Source organism: Mustela nivalis (genome assembly GCF_964662115.1).
Source record: "Mustela nivalis genome assembly, chromosome: 1".
Classification (NCBI taxonomy): Eukaryota; Metazoa; Chordata; class Mammalia; order Carnivora; family Mustelidae; genus Mustela; species Mustela nivalis.
In genome coordinates this window covers 64,264,999-64,287,776 of record NC_139020.1, presented here as the reverse complement: position 1 = coordinate 64,287,776, position 22,778 = coordinate 64,264,999, and the positions used below count along the sequence as shown (strand labels likewise).

Here is a 22,778-nt window from a genome sequence, read left to right as displayed (position 1 = left end):
GCCTTAAAATGTCCACTGCGTTACCACCAAGTAGTAGACATACTTGAACTTTCCTCTAACTTCCACTGCATAAAGGAGAATTTAGGCCTGTCTGGTTTTTGTTAGTAAATTAACAAAGAGCCCTGTGCGGAGAGTAGTTGCCAGGGCCAGTGGTTGCTCTTTCTTGAAATATCTTTTCTAAAAGTGGCTTTTTGCAGTAATTAAAAATATTTTTTGATTGTGGTAAAAGACACATACCGTGAAATTTGCCATCTTGGCCAGTTTTCAAGTCTATAGTTCTGTGGTGTTTTGTGTTCATGTAGTGGGGAGGCCCATCTGAGCACTCTTTGCATCTTGCAAAACCTAAAACTCTGCACGCATTAAACAATGTTTCATTCTCCTACCAGCTGTGGGTAACCGTTTTTCTATTTTCTGTTTCTATGGATTTGACTACTCTAAGTGCCTCGTAGAAGTAGAATCATTTTCTTTTTATGACTGCCTTATTTCACTTAGCGCAATATTCTCCAGGTTCATCCATGACCGTAGCATGTGTCAGAATTCCCTTCCTATTCAGAGCTGAATAATATTTCATAGTAGGTATGTACCACGTTTTGTTTATCCATTCATCCATCCATGGACACTTGGGCTGTTTCCAGCCTTGAGCTACTGGGAATCACGCTGCTGCTGGCATGGGTGCTCTCACTCACATCTCTAAAGGCGGTCTGTGGGCACCAAGGACCTTCAACATTCTTCTTTAGAGGAAGGAGAGTGAAACCAAGACCATCAGATTCCTTGGAAATATAATGAAGGTGTGAAGCCTCTTTTACACGCTCGCCCCCTGCCAGCTGAAGCTATGGGCCCTGCACCTGTACCCAAGCCCCTAAATAGTACCTAGGACTAACCACAGGCTTCACTCACAAGATAGTCTTCTGATGTGTGTCCTACAAACATTGTCATCTGGGGTTCCAGTGCACTGAATGTTGATGTCTCCTATATCATCAGTCGGCTTACAGTAAATGCATACTTTATTCCTTATTCTTCCTATTGTAGTTCCCCCTTCTGCCCCACACTGCCAAATCCAAGGATCCCAGGATATCGGCAGCGATGTCATCCTGCTCTGTAGCTCAGAGGAAGGCATCCCTCGGCCAACTTACCTTTGGGAGAAGTTAGACAATACCCTCAAACTACCTCCAACCGCCACTCAGGGTATGTACAGTGTTGCTTTACCCATTTAATCAGTTACCACGCAAAATTCAAGTTCTAAGACTCATGAAGTAATTAACTTTAATAGATTTTGAAAAATAACACACTGTCTGCTGAAAAAACTACCTGAATCATTTTGCGTTTCCAACTTTAAAGAGAATAAAACATTTTCTTTCTTGTGTGCTGCCTTTATATATCTCATCTAGTGGTAACTATACATGGAAATTCCATTCTATTACAGTGAAGACTTAAAATGGCTAAATGATAGCTTCTTTATATTGTTAACTATAAGATACCCCTTGAAGTTGATAACTGAGAAGCCACTTCCTCCTTGAGGCACAGTTGCCTGTTTTAGTGTGAGAAGCATCAGCATGATCATGAGGGGGTCAATCATCCTGTTTTCAGCCTCAAGTCTAATTAGAGGAAGAAGATGGGAAAGAGAACAGGAAAAGGCCTCAGATCATGGGAGAACCAGGAGTTGATCACACCAAACAGGTAAAGATGGAGGAGACATGAGTGTTATCGATTATTTCCTACATGTAAATCCAGTGATTTAATTGGATAATAAAGGAAACACTCTAGAAGATTTGAGGAAAGCTGATCAAATAGAACGAGGGGAAAATTATAGAATTATATACAAAATCTTCTATTTCAAGAAAATAAAATTTGGTGGCCTTGAGAGTTGCATCATCTGTGATACGGGGTATGTTTCTTGTAGTGTTCTCAGGGCAGTATACACATCCTAAGTTAAAGAGTTGACAGTTAATGAAGGGTCCCCCAACAAACTGAATTATGCCTGAGAAGCTTTGAATTGTATAGATAGTCTATGGCTGTCATCAAAACACAAAGTCCTAGGTCATATGGTAAAGGTAGCATGTAAAAGAACCAGGGCCATCAGCCCTGTAAGAGCCTGTAAGTTTTCTACAAGAATCTCAGAAATATTAATGGGCCTTTCCATCATTTTTTAATTTACTCAGCCCTAAATTAGTTATTTTTTAAAAAAAAACTCAGTGATGGGGGATAATAACTTCTGGCTTACTCTGATAATGATTACTGCAGTACCATTGTTCCCCATGGATTGCTAAATTGCTAAATGTTTCAGCTGCGCTGTGGGGTAAATAGATTTTTTTTGTGAACTAACTTGTTAATCTCACTATTTTCCATGTAAGTAGCATGTTTAATCTAGCTCTTGTGTTGAAATCCTGAAAAACATATTTAAATTCCAAATTTTTCCAGTATCTATTTCAGTGACCGTTCACTTCTCTGGGCCTCTGTTGCCTTTTTTTAATAAAGGGATTAGATAATCATTTCCAAGGTTCTTTGTATCGGCACTAAGGTTCTATGATTTATATTAAAAACATTTCTGTAAAATATTGGGCTGAGTTTGGAATTGCAAATGAATGCTTGAAAGTGGTGGTTTGTATGTAAGTTGTAGTGTTCTCAGGGCAGTATACACATCCTAAGTTAAAGAATTGACAGTTAATGAAGGGGCCCCAAACAAACTGAATTATGCCTGAGAAGCTTTGAATTGTACAGATAGTCTATGGCTGTCATCAAAACACAAAGTCCTAAGATAAGGAGCCTATCATACCTCTTTGTCTCTGATATATGTGTCAGTCAAGTTTTTAGGTATCTTCTTAGCAACTTAAATATTTTTTAGTACTTTAGTTATGAAAGTGAGCTTGAATGCTAAAGAAGAAAATGTTGGCTTTTGTAATTCAATTATCAGAATTACTTCGAATAACTTCATTTATCATAATAATGCACATTAAGTGAATCAGATTTTTTTATTTAAATTTATCTCTTGGTACTGATAATAGTAAAATAGATCTCAAAATAGTTTATAATCCCAAAATAACTTAGATTTTAAAAGCACTTCACTAATATGTTTGCAGTTGTTTAATTAATTTATTTATTTTTAAAGATTTTATTTATTTATTTGACAGACATCACAAGTAGGCAGAGAGGCAGGCAAAGAGAGAGGAGGAAGCAGGCTCCCCGCAGAGCAGAGAGCCCGATGTGGGACTCCATCCCAGGACCCTGGGATTATGGCTGAGCCTAAGGCAGTGGCTTTAACCCACCGAGCCACCCAGGCACCCCAATGTTGTTTAATTTAAATTCAAGATGTATTCTCTGAGAAAAAAATATTTTGACACCAGGGAAGAGCACTCTAGAAGTGACAGGGACATAATATTTAGGGGATTAGAATTGTCCTTGTGTGTAGGGTCTAGCATGAAGGAGCTCCTTCTGGACAAATCTGGGACAGTTTGAAAATTAAAATCAATACATAATCCGTTGAATAAAATAAAAATCCCCCAATCCTTGCTAATATGCATAAATAAATGGGAGAGAAGGAAAAGCATTTTCTCAGAGTGGAATGTTCCTTTCCCACTGCAGAAGGAATAGTAGAGTTTGAAAATTACCGTTGATGTCAAAATAGTGGGCAAAAGTTTGATGAGGAACAAAATATTTACATAGTACTGAAGTGTGCCTCTACGTATTTCTTATTAATTTTAAAGATAACTTTATAGTGGAGAGACCTGCGTGATACCATGTAACTGAGTGATCAAAGTGAACATTACCAATACTGTTACAAACTGAGAGCTTTTTTATGTATGCTTTGAGGAGGACACAACATCATTTCTGTGGTATTCTTGTTGCAAACACAAAATCTGTATCCGGTGATGAAGAAACATCAAACAGAGATGAAGGCAAAACTATTCCAGATTTAGAGAGACTCAGGGGTTAAGAAAATAGAATGCAGAATTCTGGATTAGAAACTAGATAGGGGAAGAAAGAGCCATAAAGGACATTACTGTACAGTTGTTGGAATCTGAGTATAAACTGTAGAATGGATAGTAGTATTGTATTGACATTCAATTCCTTCACTTTGGAACTTGTAGTGTGATATATAAAGAATGTCTTCATTCTTAGGAAATATGAAGTACCGTTTGGCCGGTGCTTCTAAGGTCTGCACAACTGGCCCAGATTTCTTTAAGTGTCTGGACCTGTGTCACAGTTCACCAGTCCCTGCTTCAGTGGTTCTCAACTGGGACAATTTCATTTGACAATATTTGGAGACATTTTTTATTATCACAGCTGACATAAGAGGGTGCTACCAGTAGCTAGTGGGTAGGGGCTAGGGATACCCCCACAATAAAGAATTATATGGCCTGTGGGGCACCTGAGTGACTCAGTTAGTTGAGATCCAACTCTTGATTTCAGCTCAGGTCATGATCTCATGGGTTGTGAGATCGAATCCTATTTCAGGCTGAGCACTCAGCACAGAGTCTGCTTATCCCTCTCTCTCTGCTCCCCCCCCCCCAACTCATTCTCTTTCTCTCAAATAAATAAAATTTTTAAAAAGATAAAAAAGAATTATCTGGCCCAAAATGCTAATGAGTGAATGACATTAATATATTTTCTAATGTCAAATATCCATGCATTTCTGGAATAAAGTCTATATGATTGTGATTACTTTTTAATAAACTGCCCCATTCGGTATGCTAACATTTTAATAGAATTTTTACATTTGTGATCTTAAGTGAGAATAGTCTGTGATTTTTTTTTTTCTGTTTTCCATTGCCCTCATTCAGTTTTAGTATCAGATTACATAAGGGTATTATAAAATGAGTTAGGTACTTGTCCTTCTTTTTCTATACTCTGAAATCGTATGAATAAGATGGAGATTATTTGATGATTTTGTAAATTTGCCTATAAAAGCTTTACCTTGCTACCTTGTTGGTAGATTTTTGACTCCTGACTATTTTTCTAGTGATATAAGTTTACTTAGATTTTCTGTATCTTCTCTATTTTTCTTTCTTTTTTAAATTAAGATTTTATTTATTTATTTGAGAGAGAAAAAAGGGGTGCATGCAAGACTGGGGTCAGGGTGGTGCTGGGCAGAGGGAAAGGGAGAAACGAAGCCTACACTGAGCAGGGAACACTATCTGGGGCTCAATCCCAGGACCCTGAGATCATGACCCGAGCTGAACACAGATGTTTAACCACCTGAGCCACCCAGGCATCCCTCTTCTCTATTTTTATAGAAAACATCTTTTTTTAATATGAGTTTATACATAATAGCATCAAGTTGTTCATATATTCTATGAAGTCAGGAGAATGTATTTAAGAGTGCAAGTTCTGGAGTCAGAGGACGTGATTTGGAATCCTGGCTCCAGGAGTGACTGGTTATATGACTTTGTACCTTAGTTTTCTTACATGTAAAATGGACACAATAACAGTAATTGCCTCACAGGTGTGGAATAAAGATTAAATGAAAACACTTGTAAAACTTTTAGAACAGCATCTGACATGAATAAGCACTTAATACTTATGTTTTTTATTATCCTTCATATTATTTTCTTGCACATTTTAAAACTCTATTATATTTCCTTTTTCGTTATTAATTTTGTTTATGCTTTTTCATCTTTATTTTTTGGATCAATCTTGTTAATTCAAGCTTTTGATTTTATCCTTTTGTATACTGATGTTAACTCTGTTTTTCTTTTATTCATTCAACAAATATATGTTAGGCACCTACTGAGTTCCAGACACTATTCTAGCTACTGGAGATACGGTGGAGAACAGAACAGAAATGCTTCTTTCCTTGATAGAACTTACTTTCTAGTGGGTGAAGATTGAATATAACAAATCAGTAGATTGCAGTTTGCTACCATGTGATACCTTCTGTGGGGAAAAATATGGAGGAAGATAAAATGGAACTGTTGGGGCATGAGTTGCTGCAGTGTTGAATAAAGTGCTTAGGGTAAATATCACCAAGAGGATGATACTCTGAAAATGATGTAAGCATGTTGAACAAATGAACTTTGTGAATATGGGAGCTGGAGAGTATACCAGGCAGAAGGAACAGCCATCTGAAGGCCCTGAGGCCGGAATGTGCCTGGTGTTTGGGATGAACAGCAAAGAGGCCAGTGTGTTTGGAGTGGAGCAAGTGAGGCAGAGGAGAGTAAGGGAAAGTAAGAACTACCTAAAACTGGTCTTTAAAAAGCTGTCAAAAACAAACCGTTTTAACCCTGACAAGCCTCCCGGAATAATGCTGATGGCAAGCTTTAAGCAGCTTTAAGTGTTGAATGTTAATTGGGGAAAGGGGAGAAGAAGAAATTATTGGGTGGACCTACATTTAAATGAGTCTGTAAGTAAAACCTCTAGTTGAATGAATTTCCAGTTTAATGAATTTCAACAAAATAGACAAATCCTTTGCCTTGGTCTTAGTGTCTTAACTTTTATTTTAAAACTTGTGGCATCTGGGGCGCCTGGATGGCTCAGTGGGTTAAGCCGCTGCCTTCGGCTCAGGTCATGATCTCAGGGTCCTGGGATCAAGGCCCGCATCGGGCTTTCTGCTCAGCAGGGAGCCTGCTTCCTTCTCTCTCTCTCTCTCTGCCTGCCTCTCAGTGTACTTGTGATTTCTCTCTGTCAAATAAATAAATAAAACCTTAAAAAAAAATTAAAAAATTAAAAAAAAAAAAAAACTTGTGGCATCTTGACTAAAGGAATTGAATCCTGGAATCAGAATATTGAATCAGGAATTGAATCCTGGAATCAGATGTCCAGTTACAGGTGCTTGGGTGGAGATACAGGCACCTGACGGATTCTGTGGGTGCAGGTGCAGACCACCATAATGAAGCAAATATCATAGTAAAGCAAGTCAAGTGAATTCTCTGGTTTCCCCGTGCCTGTAAAAGTTATGTTTGCACTAGATAGTAGTCTGTCAAGGGTGCAATAGCATCATGTCTGAAAAAACAGTGTATTTACCTTAATTTCAAAGTACTTTATTTCTAAAACATACCAACCATCATCTGCACTTTCCGTGAGTTACAGTCATTTTGCCTTGTGGAAGGTCCTGGCTCTCTCTCAATGGTGGTTGCAGGTTAGTGTGACTGGCCATTACTCACAATAAGACAGCAATGAACTTAGCCACATTGATTGACTCTTCCTTTCATGAATGTCTCTGTAACATGGGGTGCTTTTTGATATGATTTTCCCACAGTAGAACTTCCTTCAAAATTGGAATCAGTCCTCTCAAACCCTGCCACTGTTTTATCATGTAAGTTTATGTCATATTCTGAATCCTTTGTCATTTTTTCAACAGTCTTCACAGCATCTTCACCAGGATTAGATTTTATCTCAAGAAATCATTTTCTTTGCTGATCCATAGGAAGCAGCTGCTCATCTTTTAAGCATTCTATCATGAGATTGCCCCAATTCAGTCACCTCTACAGGCTCCATTTCTAATTCTAGTTCTCTTACTGTTTCTACCACATCTGCACTTACTTCCTCCACTGAGGTCTTGAACCCCTCAAGGTCATCCTTGAGGGTTGGACCCAACTTCTTCTAAACTCCTCTTAAGCTATTTGACTTCTTCCTATGAATCATGAATGTTTTTAGTGGCATCTAGAATGGTAAGCCCTTTCCAGACTCAGGTCCATCAGAGGAATCACTACCTATGGCAATGGTAGCCTTAGGAAATGTGTTTCTTAAATAGTAAGACTTGAACATCAAAATTGCTCCTTAATCCATGGGAGGCAGGATAGATGTTGTATTAGCAGGCACAGAAACATTAACCATGTTGATCATCTCCTTCAGAGCTCTTGGATGACCAGATACGTTGTCACCGAGCAGTGATATTTTGAAAGAAATCGTCCTTTATTCTGAGCAGTAGGTCTCAACAGTGAGCTTAAAAGACTCAGTAAACCATGTTGTAAACAGACATACTATCATCCAGGCTTTCTTCTTCCCTTTATAGGGCACAGGCATGGTAGAATGAGCATAATTCCTAAAGGTCCTAAGGTTTTCAGAATGGTAAATGAGTTTTGGTTTCAACTTAAAGTCATCAGCTGCCCTAGCCCCTAATGAAAGAGTCAGCTTGTCCTTTGAAGCTTTGAAGCTAGGCATTAACTTCTCTCTCATTATGAAAGTCCTAGATGGGCATCTGCTTCCAGGAGAAGACTATTTCGGTTACATTGAAAATCTGTTGTTTCGTGTGGCCACATGGGTTATCTGAGCTGGGTCTTCTGCAGAACCTCTGAAGCTTCTCCATCGGGACCTGCTGTTTCCTCTTCCACTTTCACGTTACGGAGACGGCTTCTTTCCTTAACCCTCATGAACCCATCTCTGCTGGCTTCCAAATTTTCTTCTGCAGCTTCCTCACCTCTCTCAGCCTTCCTAGAAATGAAGAGAGTTAGGGCTATGCTTTGGATTAGGCTTTGGCTTAAGGGGTTGTTGTTGCTTGTTTGATCTTCTCTCCAGAACACTGAAACTTTCTCAGTATCAGCAATAAAGCTGTTTCACTTTCTTGTCACTCCTGTGTTTGCTGGAGTAGCATTTATAATTTCCCCCAAGAGTTTTCCCTTTGTATTAACAACTTGGCCAACTATTTGGTGCAAGAGGCCTAACTTTTAACCTATCTCAGCTTTCAACATGCCTTTTTTGCTAAGTTCAATCATTTCTAGCTTTTGATTTAAAGTAGAGATGTGTGACTCTTGCTTTTACTTGAACACTTAGAAGTCATTGTAGGGTTATTAATTAGCCTGTCTCAGAGAAGAGGGAGACCTGGGGTGAGGGAGAGAGATGGGAGAATGGCCAGTCACTGGCGCAGTCAGCACACGCAAAACTTTTGTCCATTAAGTTTGCTGTCTTACAGGAGTACATTTTGTGGCACTCCCAAACAATTACAATAATAACATCAAAGATCACCATAACCTATATAACAATAATGGAAAAGTTTGAAATACCGTGAGAATTACCACAAGGTGACACAGAGATACAAAGTGAGCAGATGCTCTTGGAGAATGGTACCAATAGACTTGTTCAAGGTTGCCACAAAATATTAATTTGTAAAAAGTGCAGTTATCTGTGAGGTATAATAAAACAAGGTATGGCTATATAGATGATGAGAAACTTAATTGTATTGTTTAAATATTCTTTATCCTTACCAATATTTTATGTTTCAGTTATTATTTTATGAGAGAGATGTGTTTCAAAGTCACACAGTAGGATTGTGGATTTGTCACTTTGTCCCTGCAGTTATGCCAATTTTTTTTTATGTACTCTCAGTATGTGTCATTATCTGCTTATAAAGTGTTATATGATTTTCTATGCTTAATATGCATTTTTGCCTTATTTTAATTGTTATTAAAATTCTTCAGTAGGTTTCTTTGGTTAGTTCTTGCTGGTATGTTTCTATTTTATGGTTCATTTACTTTCAGGTTTCCATGTCTTAAGTTTTAGTTTTGTTTTGCTTATAAGCAGCATGTGTTTGGACTTAATTTGGATTTCAGTCTACAGTCTGAGAGCCTTGTTCTTTGATTGGCTCCATTTACATTAATTGTGATACTAGATATAGCTCGAATAATTTCTACACTTGATCTTAGCCAAAAGGTTGAGAAGCGATTAGTTTGATTCATTTCTAATATTTTATGTTTTTCATCTACCAGGCTTTTTCTTTTACCCATTCTCCATACTGTCTACTGATTATTTCAGTGTGGTTTTTAAAAATCATGCATTTTTCCCTCATTGTTCCTAACAAATCCTTTGTTGTCCTTATTCTTTCATAATTTAATACAGTAAAGAGCGGAGATTAACTCTTTTGCTTGCTGCTTGCTTGAGAACTCTGCAGAACTTAGTATGGAAACTAGGATGGAGCAGGAGAGCGTCTCAAACATTACTGTAGTCCGACTCTGTCACGTTACCAGGGTGAAGCCTGAGGCCCAGAGAGGATACCAGGTTTGTCCAGGGTCTACATAGAAAGCACTCCCGTTCTTTTGCCACATTCTGACATAAAGAAGCAGGTCCCATGCAATGTTCAGTCCTCCCTCTTTAAAAATTAAATACCAGCAATTGTCAAACTATATAGATTTGTTGTCCATTCTTTGAATATATGTGTGCCTGTGTATACATAGGTACACACACAGACACAACCCTTATTTGTAACTACTTCAGGGTAGGGTGTTTGAGAGAGTAGAGAAATAGAAACATAGAGATGTTTCTTTATTCTAGAGCTCACAGTCTAATGGGGGAAACAGAGATAATTTTAGTACTACTGAATATTGAATGCTATAAACATGTTTACTATTAACCTTTATTTTCCCCCAAAGAGTCTAGGAAGAACATTATAGGGAAAGAGTTTCCTGAACAGAAAAGGATCTTAAAGGATGAGTAGAAGTTTTACCAGGTAAAGGGGGCTATTATTAGTAGAGGGAGTCATGCATGCAAAATCTTGCAAATGTAAAAGTTTGATGCTTTAAAGTGAGAAAATCTATGAAGCTGACAAAAAGATTCATGAGGGTTTGGTGAGGGAGGAGTTTGGAAGGTTCAGGTCCAGATTGTGAAAGGCATTGTATAGCCTTCAGGGAGTTTGGACGTTGTCTTTGAGACTGTGGGTGTTCCCAGGCTATTTATAAAGCAAGAAAAGATATCCAGATCTGCATTTTAGAAACAGCTGAAGCAGTCAGGGTGTAAGATTGATAGCCTGGTCGTAGATGTGAGACTTGGATAATAGCTCCATCATGAAAGGAAGAGGACTGGAACCAAGACCCTTGTGATGGGGATGGAGAAGGGGCGGGGAATGGTGGGAGGTGGGATTCAGGAGAGACAGAAGACAAAAATCAACAAAAAAAATCAGTCAAAAATTCTGACTCAGAAAAGAGTCAGAATTAACTCAGATTTCTGTCTTAGTTAGGCCCATTGAAGGAATACCAGCTGTATTAGCTCAGAGAAGGAATGCTTAGAGATTTGCTTAAGGAAGGTAGCGAGTGAGTGAGTGGTCCTCTGAGGGCCAAAGTAATGTTAACAGGTAACATTTCTTGAGCATTAAGTACTATTCTTCTTTGAGAATTAAAGCTTCACAGTCCACACAGAGACAGACTGAGTCAAAAGAACCCACTGATGACAAATTCAGAGCAAGAACACTCAGAGTCAACATTTCTGGGAACCTGGACAGAAGTGAGTAGGAGAGAAGCTGTCACGAGCTAATCAGTCTTGCTTGTAGCTGTTGCCATGTTGTGAGTGTGTAGTTGTGCCCCAGTCTGTTGCTAATGGTGAGTCACTCTTGCAAATAAATATTAATAAGTTTATATACCTAATATATTTCATACACATGCTGTGTGAGTGGTATTCTGGGAAATAACAAGTTTTAAAAGCAAGAGTCCTTAGCTTGGTAATTTTGATGTGTGATTCTATGTAATGTTGTTAATACTGGGGTTCCAAATTTTTCGTTATTCAAATACTGCCCAGTAATGTTCATCATTTTTTTCCAGTGTTTGAATACTTGCTGTGGATTCCAATGCTTTGTAAATACTCAAATAGGAGAAATGCAAAGAGAAGGAGATGGGAATGTTGGTTTGGAAATACACTTGACATGAAATCAGAAATGAATTTAAAATCTGAATTGGCAATAGGAATATCTGTTTCAATGGCGAAGCCGAAGCTGAGCAAACAGACAAAATATTTTCATCATGAAATTAAAAAACAAAAAGCTAATAGGAAGCAGTGTGTATCTTAATATGTGTCTCAAAGATACTTTAGATAGTTTCTTAATGGGAACAGATTCTTTCCCTGTGCGTTCTTCATCTATACCTTAATTCAACAAATATCAACACAAAAATGAAATAAAATTTTCAGTGTCTAGAAAATTTGGCATGAAAAAGATCAAGATTATTGGATAGTATACTTAATGCAACATAGTGTTTTAAAATTTTCTTTTAGAATGACTATTTAAATATTAAGTATTTGTGATGTTATCTTTGAATTTTTAAATAGATTTTAATTTGACATGTATTTTGTGATATTGCTCTCCTTTTGACTAATTATCAAATGTATCGGGTTAAGATCATTTTTTATGCAGAATTGAAATATATAGTTTTGTAATAATAATTGGTTCAAATAAAAATAAACCATGTTTGCATTATTATTTTTTTCTTACAGGATACTTCTGGAACTTTTATTTGAGAAATGACTGACTGTTTATTATTATGGCCACTAATTGTTCTGAAGTACATAAATCATATGAAAGTATAGAATAATTAATGACTGAGGAATTCCTGTCTTTCAACCTCAGACACTAAGTATTAATATCTGTTGGGGATTTGGAGACATCCAACATTTTCCGAATTTCTTGACTGATTTTTCCTATGAGTCAGAAAATTATGGAAGTTTCCCAAGTGATGCTGGGATGGAATTCCTACAGGGAAGCTTTACCAGGCACTATACTGTGCCTGTTGCATGCATTACCTCATTTCATCCTCACAGCAACCCGCATATGGAGGTTAGGTTGGTAGCTCTGTGTCACACGGAGGAAACCAGTTGGTCGGTGGTAGGGAAGATCCCTGTGTTTTCCAAACTGTGGTTCCACACAGTTGAACTTCACATATTCTTAAAAGAAAGAGGACCATAAGAACATTTGTTTTCTAACTTCAGTTCAACAAACTACTTTTGTACCAGAGCAGGCCAAGTGAAGTGACAGACTGAGTTGAAGAATTAGTCCTTTTTACTTGAGAAAGAGCCCTGTGCTTATGGCTGGAAGCAGCCCCCTGCTTGCTGAGGGGCTCCTGTCTGCTTTTTGCTATGTCTACACAAACAGCGCAGTCCTACTTCTGGCTAATCCTCTCTTATCAATGTGCCTCCTTCCCCGCTTACATTCTGAGTTAGCTCTAGCATGTCCTGTCAGCCTGTCAGCCTCCGTTAGGAAGCACTGGTTCTATCAGTCTGCATGCTCTATCCCTGTTGATGGAGATAAGAGGAAGAACAGTGACTTCACCTTCTAAAAATAACCTTTTAAAGCAAGAATCTTTATTTTACCTCTTTCTACATGCCGTAATGCTGCTTCATTCAGCTGTTAAAAGTCTCCCCGATGATCTCTATGAAAATGTCGACAACATTACTGGTTTGGTATGAGCTGATCAAATTCCTAGAACTTCAGGGCTTAGGAAAACGGCAGCACAGTGTTTGGAATTGCAGAGCTAGTTGCCCAGAGATTATGGTTTTCTTGCCTGGTGACATCTGGTAATGTATCAAAGACGGAGTAGGACAGATGGCTTAGTTTAACAGCAGCAGTGTAACATTGCATGGTGAGGAAATACCCTGCAGATGCACCCTATAGAATATTGTGGTTTAAAAAACCAAGCATATGTATGGTGCCTATAAGCTTTGGATATGGAGAGACCTTTACAGATTGTTACTGCCTCTGTACTTGTGTGATCCTGAACAAATTGTGTAGCTTCTCTGAACTTTTTCATCTTTGAAAAGTAAGGAATATAAAACCTAGGATTTTTTTGTTTTTTTTTTTTTAATTTGAATCCCAGTATAGTTAACATCCAGTGTTATATTCATTTCAGGTGTACAATACAGTGATTCCACAATTCCATACATCACCCAGTGCTCACCATGTTAAGTGTGCTCTTTAATTCCCTTCACCTGTTTCACCCATCCCCCACCCACTTCCTGTCTGGTGACCCTCTGTTTGTTCTCCGTATAAAACCTAGATTTTGACGATTAGATGATACAGATGTAAAACTCTTAGTACAGCACATATGCTACACAGCACACACTGAAGAGTTTCCGAGGATGATGATGCAGTGATGAACAAGACAAACCCAGCCACCCCCCGCCCCTTGTTAGAGAGAGCAAGCAGGGGAGAGGCAGAGGGAAAGAATCTCGAGCAGACTCCTTGCTGAGCACAGAGCCTAACGTGGGGCTTGATTCCACCCTGAGCCGAAATCAAGAGTCGAAGTCTCAACTGACTGAGCCACCTAGGCACGCCACCCCCACCCCCACTTCTTTTAGTGAGACAAGTAGGCAGGAAATGACATCAAATGGGGTTAAGTGCCTGCACAAGAGAACACATGGTGCTGAAGAGCACACAGGAGGGGCACTTCATGAAGGCCCAGGAGAGCAAGATGCAAACACAGGAGAAAGCGGTTTCCTCCCAGACTGGCCCAGCTCCTGAGTGCATTCACTGAAAGGCTCGCACACATTAGTAGCCCTTAGAGTTGTTTGTCAAGGAAAAGGAAATAATACAAAAGTGCAAACAAAGTAACCACCAAATATATTGACTTTGTCCAGTACAATTCAAATGTCTAAATTCTTTGAGCATCATGTTCTGAATAAGTAAGCTACCCTTCTAATATGGATTTGACCCTTTAAATGTTCCCACTGGGGGCACCTGGGTGACTCAGCCTGTTAAGCCCCTGCCTTAGGCTTAGGTCATGATCCCGGGGTCCTGGGATTGAGACCCACATTGGGCTCCCTGCTCCATGGGAAGCCTACTTCTCCTTCTTTCTCTGCCTCTCTTCCTTTCTCTGTCTCTCATGAATAAATCAGTAAAATCTTTAAAAAGAAAAAAAATGTTCAGATTAAAAAAACAAAAGCAAGAAAAAAATGTCCTTTCTTTAGCTTGTTTATTGAAGCTATTTCCAAAAGGTGCTCACTCTGTATTTCTTTCTTTCTTTCTTTCTTTCTTTTAAAGATTTTATTTGTTTATTTGACAGAGATCACAAGTAGACAGAAAGGCAGGCAGAGAGAGAGGGAAGCAGGCTCCCTGTGGAGCAGAGAGCCCGATGCGGGACCCGATCCCAGGACCCGAGATCATGACCCAAGCCGAAGGCAGTGGCTTAACCCACTGAGCCACACAGGCGCCCTGTGTTTATTTCTTAAATGACTTAACCAATAAATGCATGCAGTGCTGTGGTTAGGTTTGCTTTTGCTGACCCGTGTTCTCTGCTTCTGCCTTTGCTCTAGATAGAAATGAAGACTGCCAGCAGAAACAAGATAATGTTAGTTTCATGTAAAAATAGCCCAGGGTAGGGGGGGCTCCAGGTGTTGCCCTAGGAACACATGGACTTGGTGCCAGAAATGTGCCATCAGGACGTTTTCTACTTCTAAATTTGCAGCTATTCTGAGTGGTTGAAATGATTGGATGTGTTAAATTCTGCCTAAAGGAGGCAGGGAAGCCTAGAGCTTAGATGTAAGACATCCCCCCATCTAATTTCAATTTTGTGTGTCTAGTTGTATAACCATATTACTCAGAGCCGCAGTCTCCTTACCTGTTCAGTGAGATGAGTAATAATACCTCATAGTGTCATCGTAAAGATTAAGATAATACTATAAAAGCTTAACCAATGCTTGGCACATAGTAATAGCAACTACTAATCTTAGTTTTTTTATTATTACTGTAATCTGCATTTTATTTACAAGGAATATATAATCTATGCTAATGTTGATGAATTAATAAAATCTGAGCAACTGAAACATTTCTGGATAATGTCAAGGTGGGGGACTTGAACATGGCACTGCTCATCTCCTGCTGTGGGGAGTACCGTCGACAGCCAGCCCCAACTGCTCCCTCTAGACTCTGCCAACTGCTTTGCACCCAGACCAGGTTTCTCTGAGGCTGCCCTCAACCAGGGAATGGGCACAGTGGGCCTGCGAATGCAGTCCTCCAGGGGGTGGGACTCCTTTAACAGGTGACTTTAGCGCAGGGCCTTCCCTGCAGCCTGATGGAGACTTCCCTAACCTGAGGCCTCAATCAGAGATGCCCCCTGCCTGGCCCTCTTTCCTTGTCTCTCCCCTACACAGGGTCCAGACCTGCACTGCCCTTGGAGGCTCTCCCACCCTCCTCACCTTCCTCTCCATTTCCTGAACTGGTAGCTCTTCCACTAAACTTTTGGCTTATCATGGTGTCAGCTTCGTGGAACATCTGGACTTACAGTTACAATAGTTGTTGGAAGTAACAATCAACAACCTTGAGCACAGCGTGGACGTTTTCTCCATCAAGTATAAAGTGAACATTAATGAGTTTAGTTTCATCTTGATGGCATCGCATTTCCTCAGAACTGAAGTGTGATGTTACTGATCATAACTTCTCTAGCACAGGCCTTAGCCACTGCTTCCTCAGGGGAGGGCTACTCACATGTAGGACTTCAGACTAATGGCAGATTAGGTTGTAAGATTGCATGTAGGACAGCCCTCCCTCCATGTCTCTGGGTATTTAATGTGATGTGATTTTAGTGTTTTCATGAACCAAGAAAATCTCTTTGGCAAAGGCTATGGAGGGCTCTTCAGTGTTTATTTTTGTAGCTTCCTACTGATTTCTTCTTTTTTCTTTTTTCTTTTTTTTTTTTTCCCCTAACTCCTTATTTGATTATGATTTTTGTGACAGACCAGGTCCAGGGGACAGTCACCATTCGGAACATCAGTGCCCTGTCTTCAGGCCTGTACCAGTGCGTGGCTTCAAATGCCATCGGAACCAGCACCTGTCTGTTAGATCTCCAGGTTATTTCACGTAAGTATATAAAATTCTGACATTGACTCTGAGTCTGGAACACCAAAATCTTTGTTAAACCAGGGAATGAAGAGTTTCTCTTAATTTTTTTTAGGTTGTTTGAATATTAAGTATAACATTTTCTTCGGTTTATTAGTTATTGAAATGTTTATAAATGTCTTAGAATACTTTTCAGCCTCAGCAATACGACATGTTTTTTATGACAGGATGTCTTTCTCCTCAGGATCAATAGAATCAAGTCAGTCGCTTGTCTTCAAGTGCTTGCCTAATCCTATTGACATTACAAAAACTTGTGATGATCTTATGGCCACGGCAAGACCTTCTATTATTTTCTCCTAATCCATTTATATCTGCTTAATTGCTAGGTGGCCAGGTCATAAATAAGCAGTGCAGAAATTTTCCCTTTATTTGAGAGTCTGGGTTATTTGAATTCCGCTTACAAAAAGTAGTGACCCTTTTGGGTTGAGGTGGTTGTTATCGCACTGATCGCCAGGGTTCCTCTGGGCTGATCAGGCAGGTAAGCATCTTTGGCCTGTTCTGCTCTAAGTGTTGTTCTACTGACATGGTGAGTCCTGTAATGTTCATTCATTCAGCGAGTGCCTGTGAGCCTCCTGTGTGTGAGTCCCAGCCACTGAGGACACAGAAACTAACCGTGGTTTAATTTTATAAGGATGCAACACTTTGGGCAATTCTGTGCATTTTAAGAAGATTCTGTGGTAAACTTACATATTTATGAAGTTGCATGAGTGTATGCTATTTCTCTTTCTCTCTCTCTCTCTCTTTTTTTGTTCTTTAAATCTACCTTAAATATATTTTGCAGCCCAGCCCAGGAGCATTGGACTAATAGCTGGAGCCATTGGCACTGGTGCAGTTATTATCATTTTTTGCATTGCACTAATTTTAGGGGCATTCTTTTACTGGAGAAGCAAAAATAAAGAGGAGGAGGAAGAAGAAATTCCTAATGAAATAAGGTTTGTGTGTCAGAAAATTCATCCTATATGGCCAGTGTCTGTATTTCTATTAATTTTGGCAGCTAAGACTTCTTTGCTAATCCAATGGCTGTGATGGCCTAGACAGTTAAAGTGCCAAGTCATATTTTCTTGTATTTTATATCACTTTTACTCATTTACTGGATCATGAAAGAGGAAAAGGGTCCCATATGTGCCCAACTAGGAGGACACATGTGAAGAATTCCTTCACCTTCCATACTTCCAAGGTAGGTGGAGTTAAGATGGTTGCCACAGAAGAAAAGTTAGTTTAAGAAATGTGTTTGACATTGGCATTTATACCAGAAGCTAGAAGAAACACCCCAAGAGCATACCAGTTCCTGTGCACACAGGCCAAAGCCATATGGCTTGGTGTGAGAGACAGTTCAGTCAAGGATATGAACATCTTCAGACAACAATGTGAAAATCATATTTATTTTATTTTTTTTATTTTTTCATTATGTTCAGTTAGCTACTGTATAGTACATCGTTAGTTTTTGATGACGTGTTCAATTACTAATTAGTTATACCTTTAACACCCAGTGCTTATCACAGCATGAAAATCATCTTTAAAGAAAAGTGACTCTTGGCATGTTATAAGGATAGGGGAGTTCATGCTCCCTCTCTATCCCTATCACATTGTACCACATAGTATCCTTGTTGAAAATGCTTTAACCAATCTAGTCTAGTTAGCGTGATCCACACAGTCCTTCAGGACTGACCTTCTCCTGCTTCCCTAGTCCTCTGTCACTACTTCCATGGTCACTGGTGTTCCATTCTGTTCTGTAGCCTCTCATGCTTCAGGGTCTTTGCTCAAGCCTCCACCCTCTTCTGGCACCAAACTCCTTTCCTTTTTATCCATCTCTTTCATAAATTCCTTGATCTGATTCAAGACCAGTCCAGGTGTCACCTCCTCACAGAAGTTGACTCTAGTCCCTGTCCAGCCTTTCAGACTTGGAAATGTTCTTGCATTGATTGGCACTCTCGTTTGGCCATAGGCTTCTGGATTATAGGAACTGTGTCTTTTTTTTACATGAAACATCTAGTATAGTAGAGTGCCTGGTACTCAATAAATGTTGAATGAATTAACATCTTAAGCTAAATTAGTGACTTATCTTAGCCTCTTGTAATTCTTTACACAACAAGCTCAGTGGCTCTCCTCAAGGTCTATTTTCCTATTTAGAGCAAAAAAAATTATAAACGTGCATATATACATACCACACATATATATTCACACCTTTTTTTTTCAGGTATATTGGAAAGTATAGTCTGAGAGATTTGACATTACTTTTTGTATTCTTGGCTATTGAGAAGCTGAGGGAACATTTTTCTTGAGCATTGTCTCAATGAGAATGAGTGCCAGAGCTGAGGACACCAGGACACAAGGGCTGATGCGTTTGCTTTTTTTTTTTTTTTTTTAAGATTTTTGTTTATTTATTTGACTGACAGAGATCACAAGCAGGCAGAGAGGCAGGCAGAGAGAGAGGAGGAAGCAGGCTCCCCACCAAGCAGAGAGCCTAATGCAGGGCTCGATTCCGGAACCCGGGATCATGACCTGAGCCATAGGCAGAGGCTTAACCCACTGAGCCACCCAGATGCCCCGTGTTTGCTTTTTTGATAGTATGTTCTGTCCTGAGGATTTGTATCTCACAGACATATGGCCTTAGCAGAAGATGAAAGATTCCTGGGCTGGAGGGTAGGGTGACATTCAAGTTAATCCTGACAACAATTTTATTTCTATTCCTTTTCAGAGAGGATGATCTTCCACCTAAATGTTCTTCTTCTGCCAAAGCATTTCACACCGAGATATCCTCCTCAGAGAACAACACATTGACCTCTTCCAATACGTACAACAGTCGATACTGGAGCAACAATCCAAAAGTTCCCAGGAACACGGAGTCATTCAACCACTTCAGTGACTTGCGCCAGTCTTTCTCTCTCCACTCAGGCAATGCCAACATCCCTTCCATCTACGCTAATGGGACCCACCTGGGCTCAGCTCCGCATAAGACTCTGGTAGTGACAGCCAACAGAGGGTCATCCCCGCAGGTCATGCCCAGGAGCAATGGCTCAGTCAGCAGGAAGCCTCGGCCTCAACACACACACTCGTATACTGTCAGCCAAGCAACACTAGAGCGAATTGGTGCTATCCCTGTCATGGTGCCAGCCCAGAGTCGGGCCGGCTCCCTGGTATAGTACCTGAGCGGATAGAGTGTTCAGAAAAGAATCAGTGGAGTACCCCATGCAGGGGGAGGGCGGGGTGAGCAAGTGCTGGGAAAGAAGTGCTTTCCTTATAAGGATACTAGTAAAAAAGCACAAAGGAAAAGGCAATGCTGTTTGTTACGTGGCCAGTGAAATTTGTGAAATGAACTGGAATTCTTCATCTTGAAGACTTGTTTCCCCACCACAGATGTCCCAGCATTCTATTCAAAAAACTGGTTCTCAGAGATGTGCCAAGCCAAGGAAAATGATACAAGAGCAGACTAGCACTTAAAACCCAAACTTCAGTCCAGATGGGCTTATTCTTTAATTCATGCCTAACTTAATAATTTTTCGAGAGACTCAAGTGCCAGGTGAAGCTTAAATAATGAAATTATTTAAAAAGATAGGTATCTTTCAAAAAAATAATGAGCAACCCTGGGATCATCACGGTTTCCTCTGTATCTAGAGGGCTTAGTGGTATGAATGGTTCATATCGGTCCCAAGAGGGCTGGCTCTTGTATCCTAGAATCAAAACTTTTTTACGCAAACAAAATTTGGTAAGAAATGGGGGAAAACAAAAGAAACTTCTCTGAGAAGCCCCTTCCTATTTATTTATTTATGTCTTCCTAAACCATGAATTTCATATTTGGAATATTGCTATATGACAGATTCTTGCCTGTCTGCTTTTTTCTAGGGTCTGTTCTGGGTCCGTGACAATTACTGTTCATTACTTCCTGGAAAAATATTTTTTTAAAAGAAAACTCTTGTGGGGTTTTTTGTTTTTTTAAAAAATACATGAGTGGCATAGGGCTAGGAAAGAAAAGACTATTACTAACAGCGCATTCAGTGATTGTGTTTGTGGAGCCCTGTGGGAGGCCCGTGCCCAGATAGAAAGAGCTGGGGTGTGTGGGTCGAAGGGGAGCAGGAAGGCAGGTGTGAGGGACTGGAGCCTTCCTGGCAGCCTCCAGGCACGGCTGGGCTGGCCGGGGCTCCCTGCCTATCACACCAGGTTACCCTTAATGAGGGCAGCACCTGATGCCTTTTGCACTGAGAGAGATAACTTCCTCTTTGTTTGACATGTCCAGGTTAGTAGGTTGTTACAGGGAGGGCAGGAGTAGTTCTGTTGTTGTTTCCAAAATAATTCGTTTTGCAAAACAGATAAGAATAAGACAAAAGGGATGCCTTCAGGTGTGCTCCTGGGAGGGTCTGCCCTATGTTTGTCACAGCTCAGGGTTGCAGTTTTGCCCAAATGCATTTTACACCACTGTAAAGAGACTCCTTCTGTGATTAATTACCTGGCTTGGCTGGCCTTGGAGTTCACCAGATAATTTACAAACTCCCCACTCTCGTGCTGTGTGGATCTGGGCATACTTGTATCGGGGACTATCTCGCCTTAATCACACTTTAAGCAGCACAGAAATGATTTCGCCCCAGAATCGTTCTCTGAATTATTTATGAGGCCGACCTCGTGGTTCGATAAGAGCATCATTTTTTTTTTTTTCCCAATGTTGTCTCTCACTCCCTCTTCGCACCATGCCTTTTGCCCTCTTTTCCTGCAAGCATAGTCGTCACAGGGAGTGGCTTCCTGATTCTCAGACCCTTTGAATATGTGGAAACCAGCAGCTGCTGCTTTTACCGTGTTCGGGGAGGGCTAAGCTCAGAACCTAACCATTGCAGCCATTTCGATATTGATGAAATGCTGAATTTATGTTAGCATTACTTATTTTTTCCATGTGATTGTTCTTGACTTTGTAAAAATTTAAATAAATGAATGTCTATACTTTTTATAAAGAGTGAAAATACCATGACAGAAAAGATACTATCAGATGTTGTTTAGAAAGCATTTATCTTGCATTTCTTTATTCTTTCTAATTATCTAAAATTCAATAAAAGTTTATTCATATAAAAACAAGTTGTCATTACTTATCATATATTAATGAATTTATGAGTTTATATTTTGTCTTCTTTTTAATGTTATAAGAGTTTTCCATTCTGTTAAATAGTATACATAATAATTTTAATGAGCAAATAGTACTCTGGAAATTACTTTTATCTTCTTACTAGAAATTTGAGTCCAGTTCTTATGTGTATGACTGAAGTTGTAATGACCCTTTCACACATTGAATGATTTTCCTCTTTCCGTGTTTGAAGTTCATGAGACCAGGTCCATGACTGCTTTTTTCCCACTTTGAATCCCTTACCTAGCACAGTGCCTAATATAGGTATTGAGTAGGTGAATAACTGATGACTTTTAAACTGAAGTTGCCAAGTTCCGGCAGGGGAAGTTATGATCATCTTGGTATATACTGGATCATTCCTTTGTTTTAACTTTTCTTTTCTTTCTTTCTTTCTTTCTTTCTTTCTTTTTTTTTTTTTTTTTTTTTTTGAGAGAATGTGTGCGCACATATGTGGGAGGGGTAGGGGTAGGAGAGGGAGAGAGAGAATCCCCACTCAGGGCTCAATTCCACAACCCTGAGATCATGACCTGAGCTGAAATCAAGTCAGATCCCTCATCAACTGAGCCATCCAGGTGTCCTGTTTTAATTTTTTTTTTTAAGATTTTTATTTATTTATTTGACAGACAGAGATCACAAGCAGGCAGAGAGGCAGGCAGAGAGAGAGGGAGGGGAAGCAGGCTCCCCGCCAAGCAGACAGCCCCATGTGGGGTCTGATCCCAGGATGCTGGGATCATGACCTGAGCCAAAGGCAGAGGCCCCAACCCATGAGCCATCCAGGCGCCTCCAATTTTAACTTTTTATTTTGAGAACATGTATATATTTATATTCCATTATAAGAAATAATAGTCTCCCATATACTCTTCATCTAGTTTTTCCAAATGGAAAATTTCCAAACATCTTGCAAAACTGTTATACAGTATCACCAATTGACATGGATACAGCCAGTAACCTTATTCATATTTCTACAGTTGTACATGCACTTGCTATGTGCAGGGCATGCATTTAGTTACATGCAACTTCGTCATGTTTGTAGATCAGTGTGACTACCACTACAGTCAGATACAGGATCCCTTGTCTTACCCTTTTAGAGTTACAGCTGCTTCCCTGCTCCCCAAGGTCCTAATCTCTAATTTGCTATCCATCTTTATAATT

General features: G+C 39.6%; 1 protein-coding gene across 6 annotated transcripts in view; it reads left to right on the top strand.

Moving 5' to 3' along the window:
• IGSF11 (immunoglobulin superfamily member 11) overlaps window positions 1–21,577 on the top strand; it is a 136,638-nt gene extending 115,061 nt beyond the window's left edge. For 4 of the 6 annotated variants that reach the window (XM_082685913.1, XM_082685918.1, XM_082685917.1 and 1 more), the window contains exons 4-7: window positions 1,030–1,185; window positions 16,358–16,480; window positions 17,301–17,451; window positions 19,218–21,577. In XM_082685913.1, coding sequence (XP_082542039.1) covers window positions 1,030–1,185; window positions 16,358–16,480; window positions 17,301–17,451; window positions 19,218–19,662 — 875 coding nt within the window. In that variant the 3' untranslated portion in view covers window positions 19,663–21,577. The remainder of the gene's footprint in view (window positions 1–1,029; window positions 1,186–16,357; window positions 16,481–17,300; window positions 17,452–19,217) is intronic. The other 2 variants (XM_082685916.1, XM_082685915.1) reach the window with 1 other exon arrangement.
• Window positions 21,578–22,778: the final 1,201 nt, after the last annotated feature.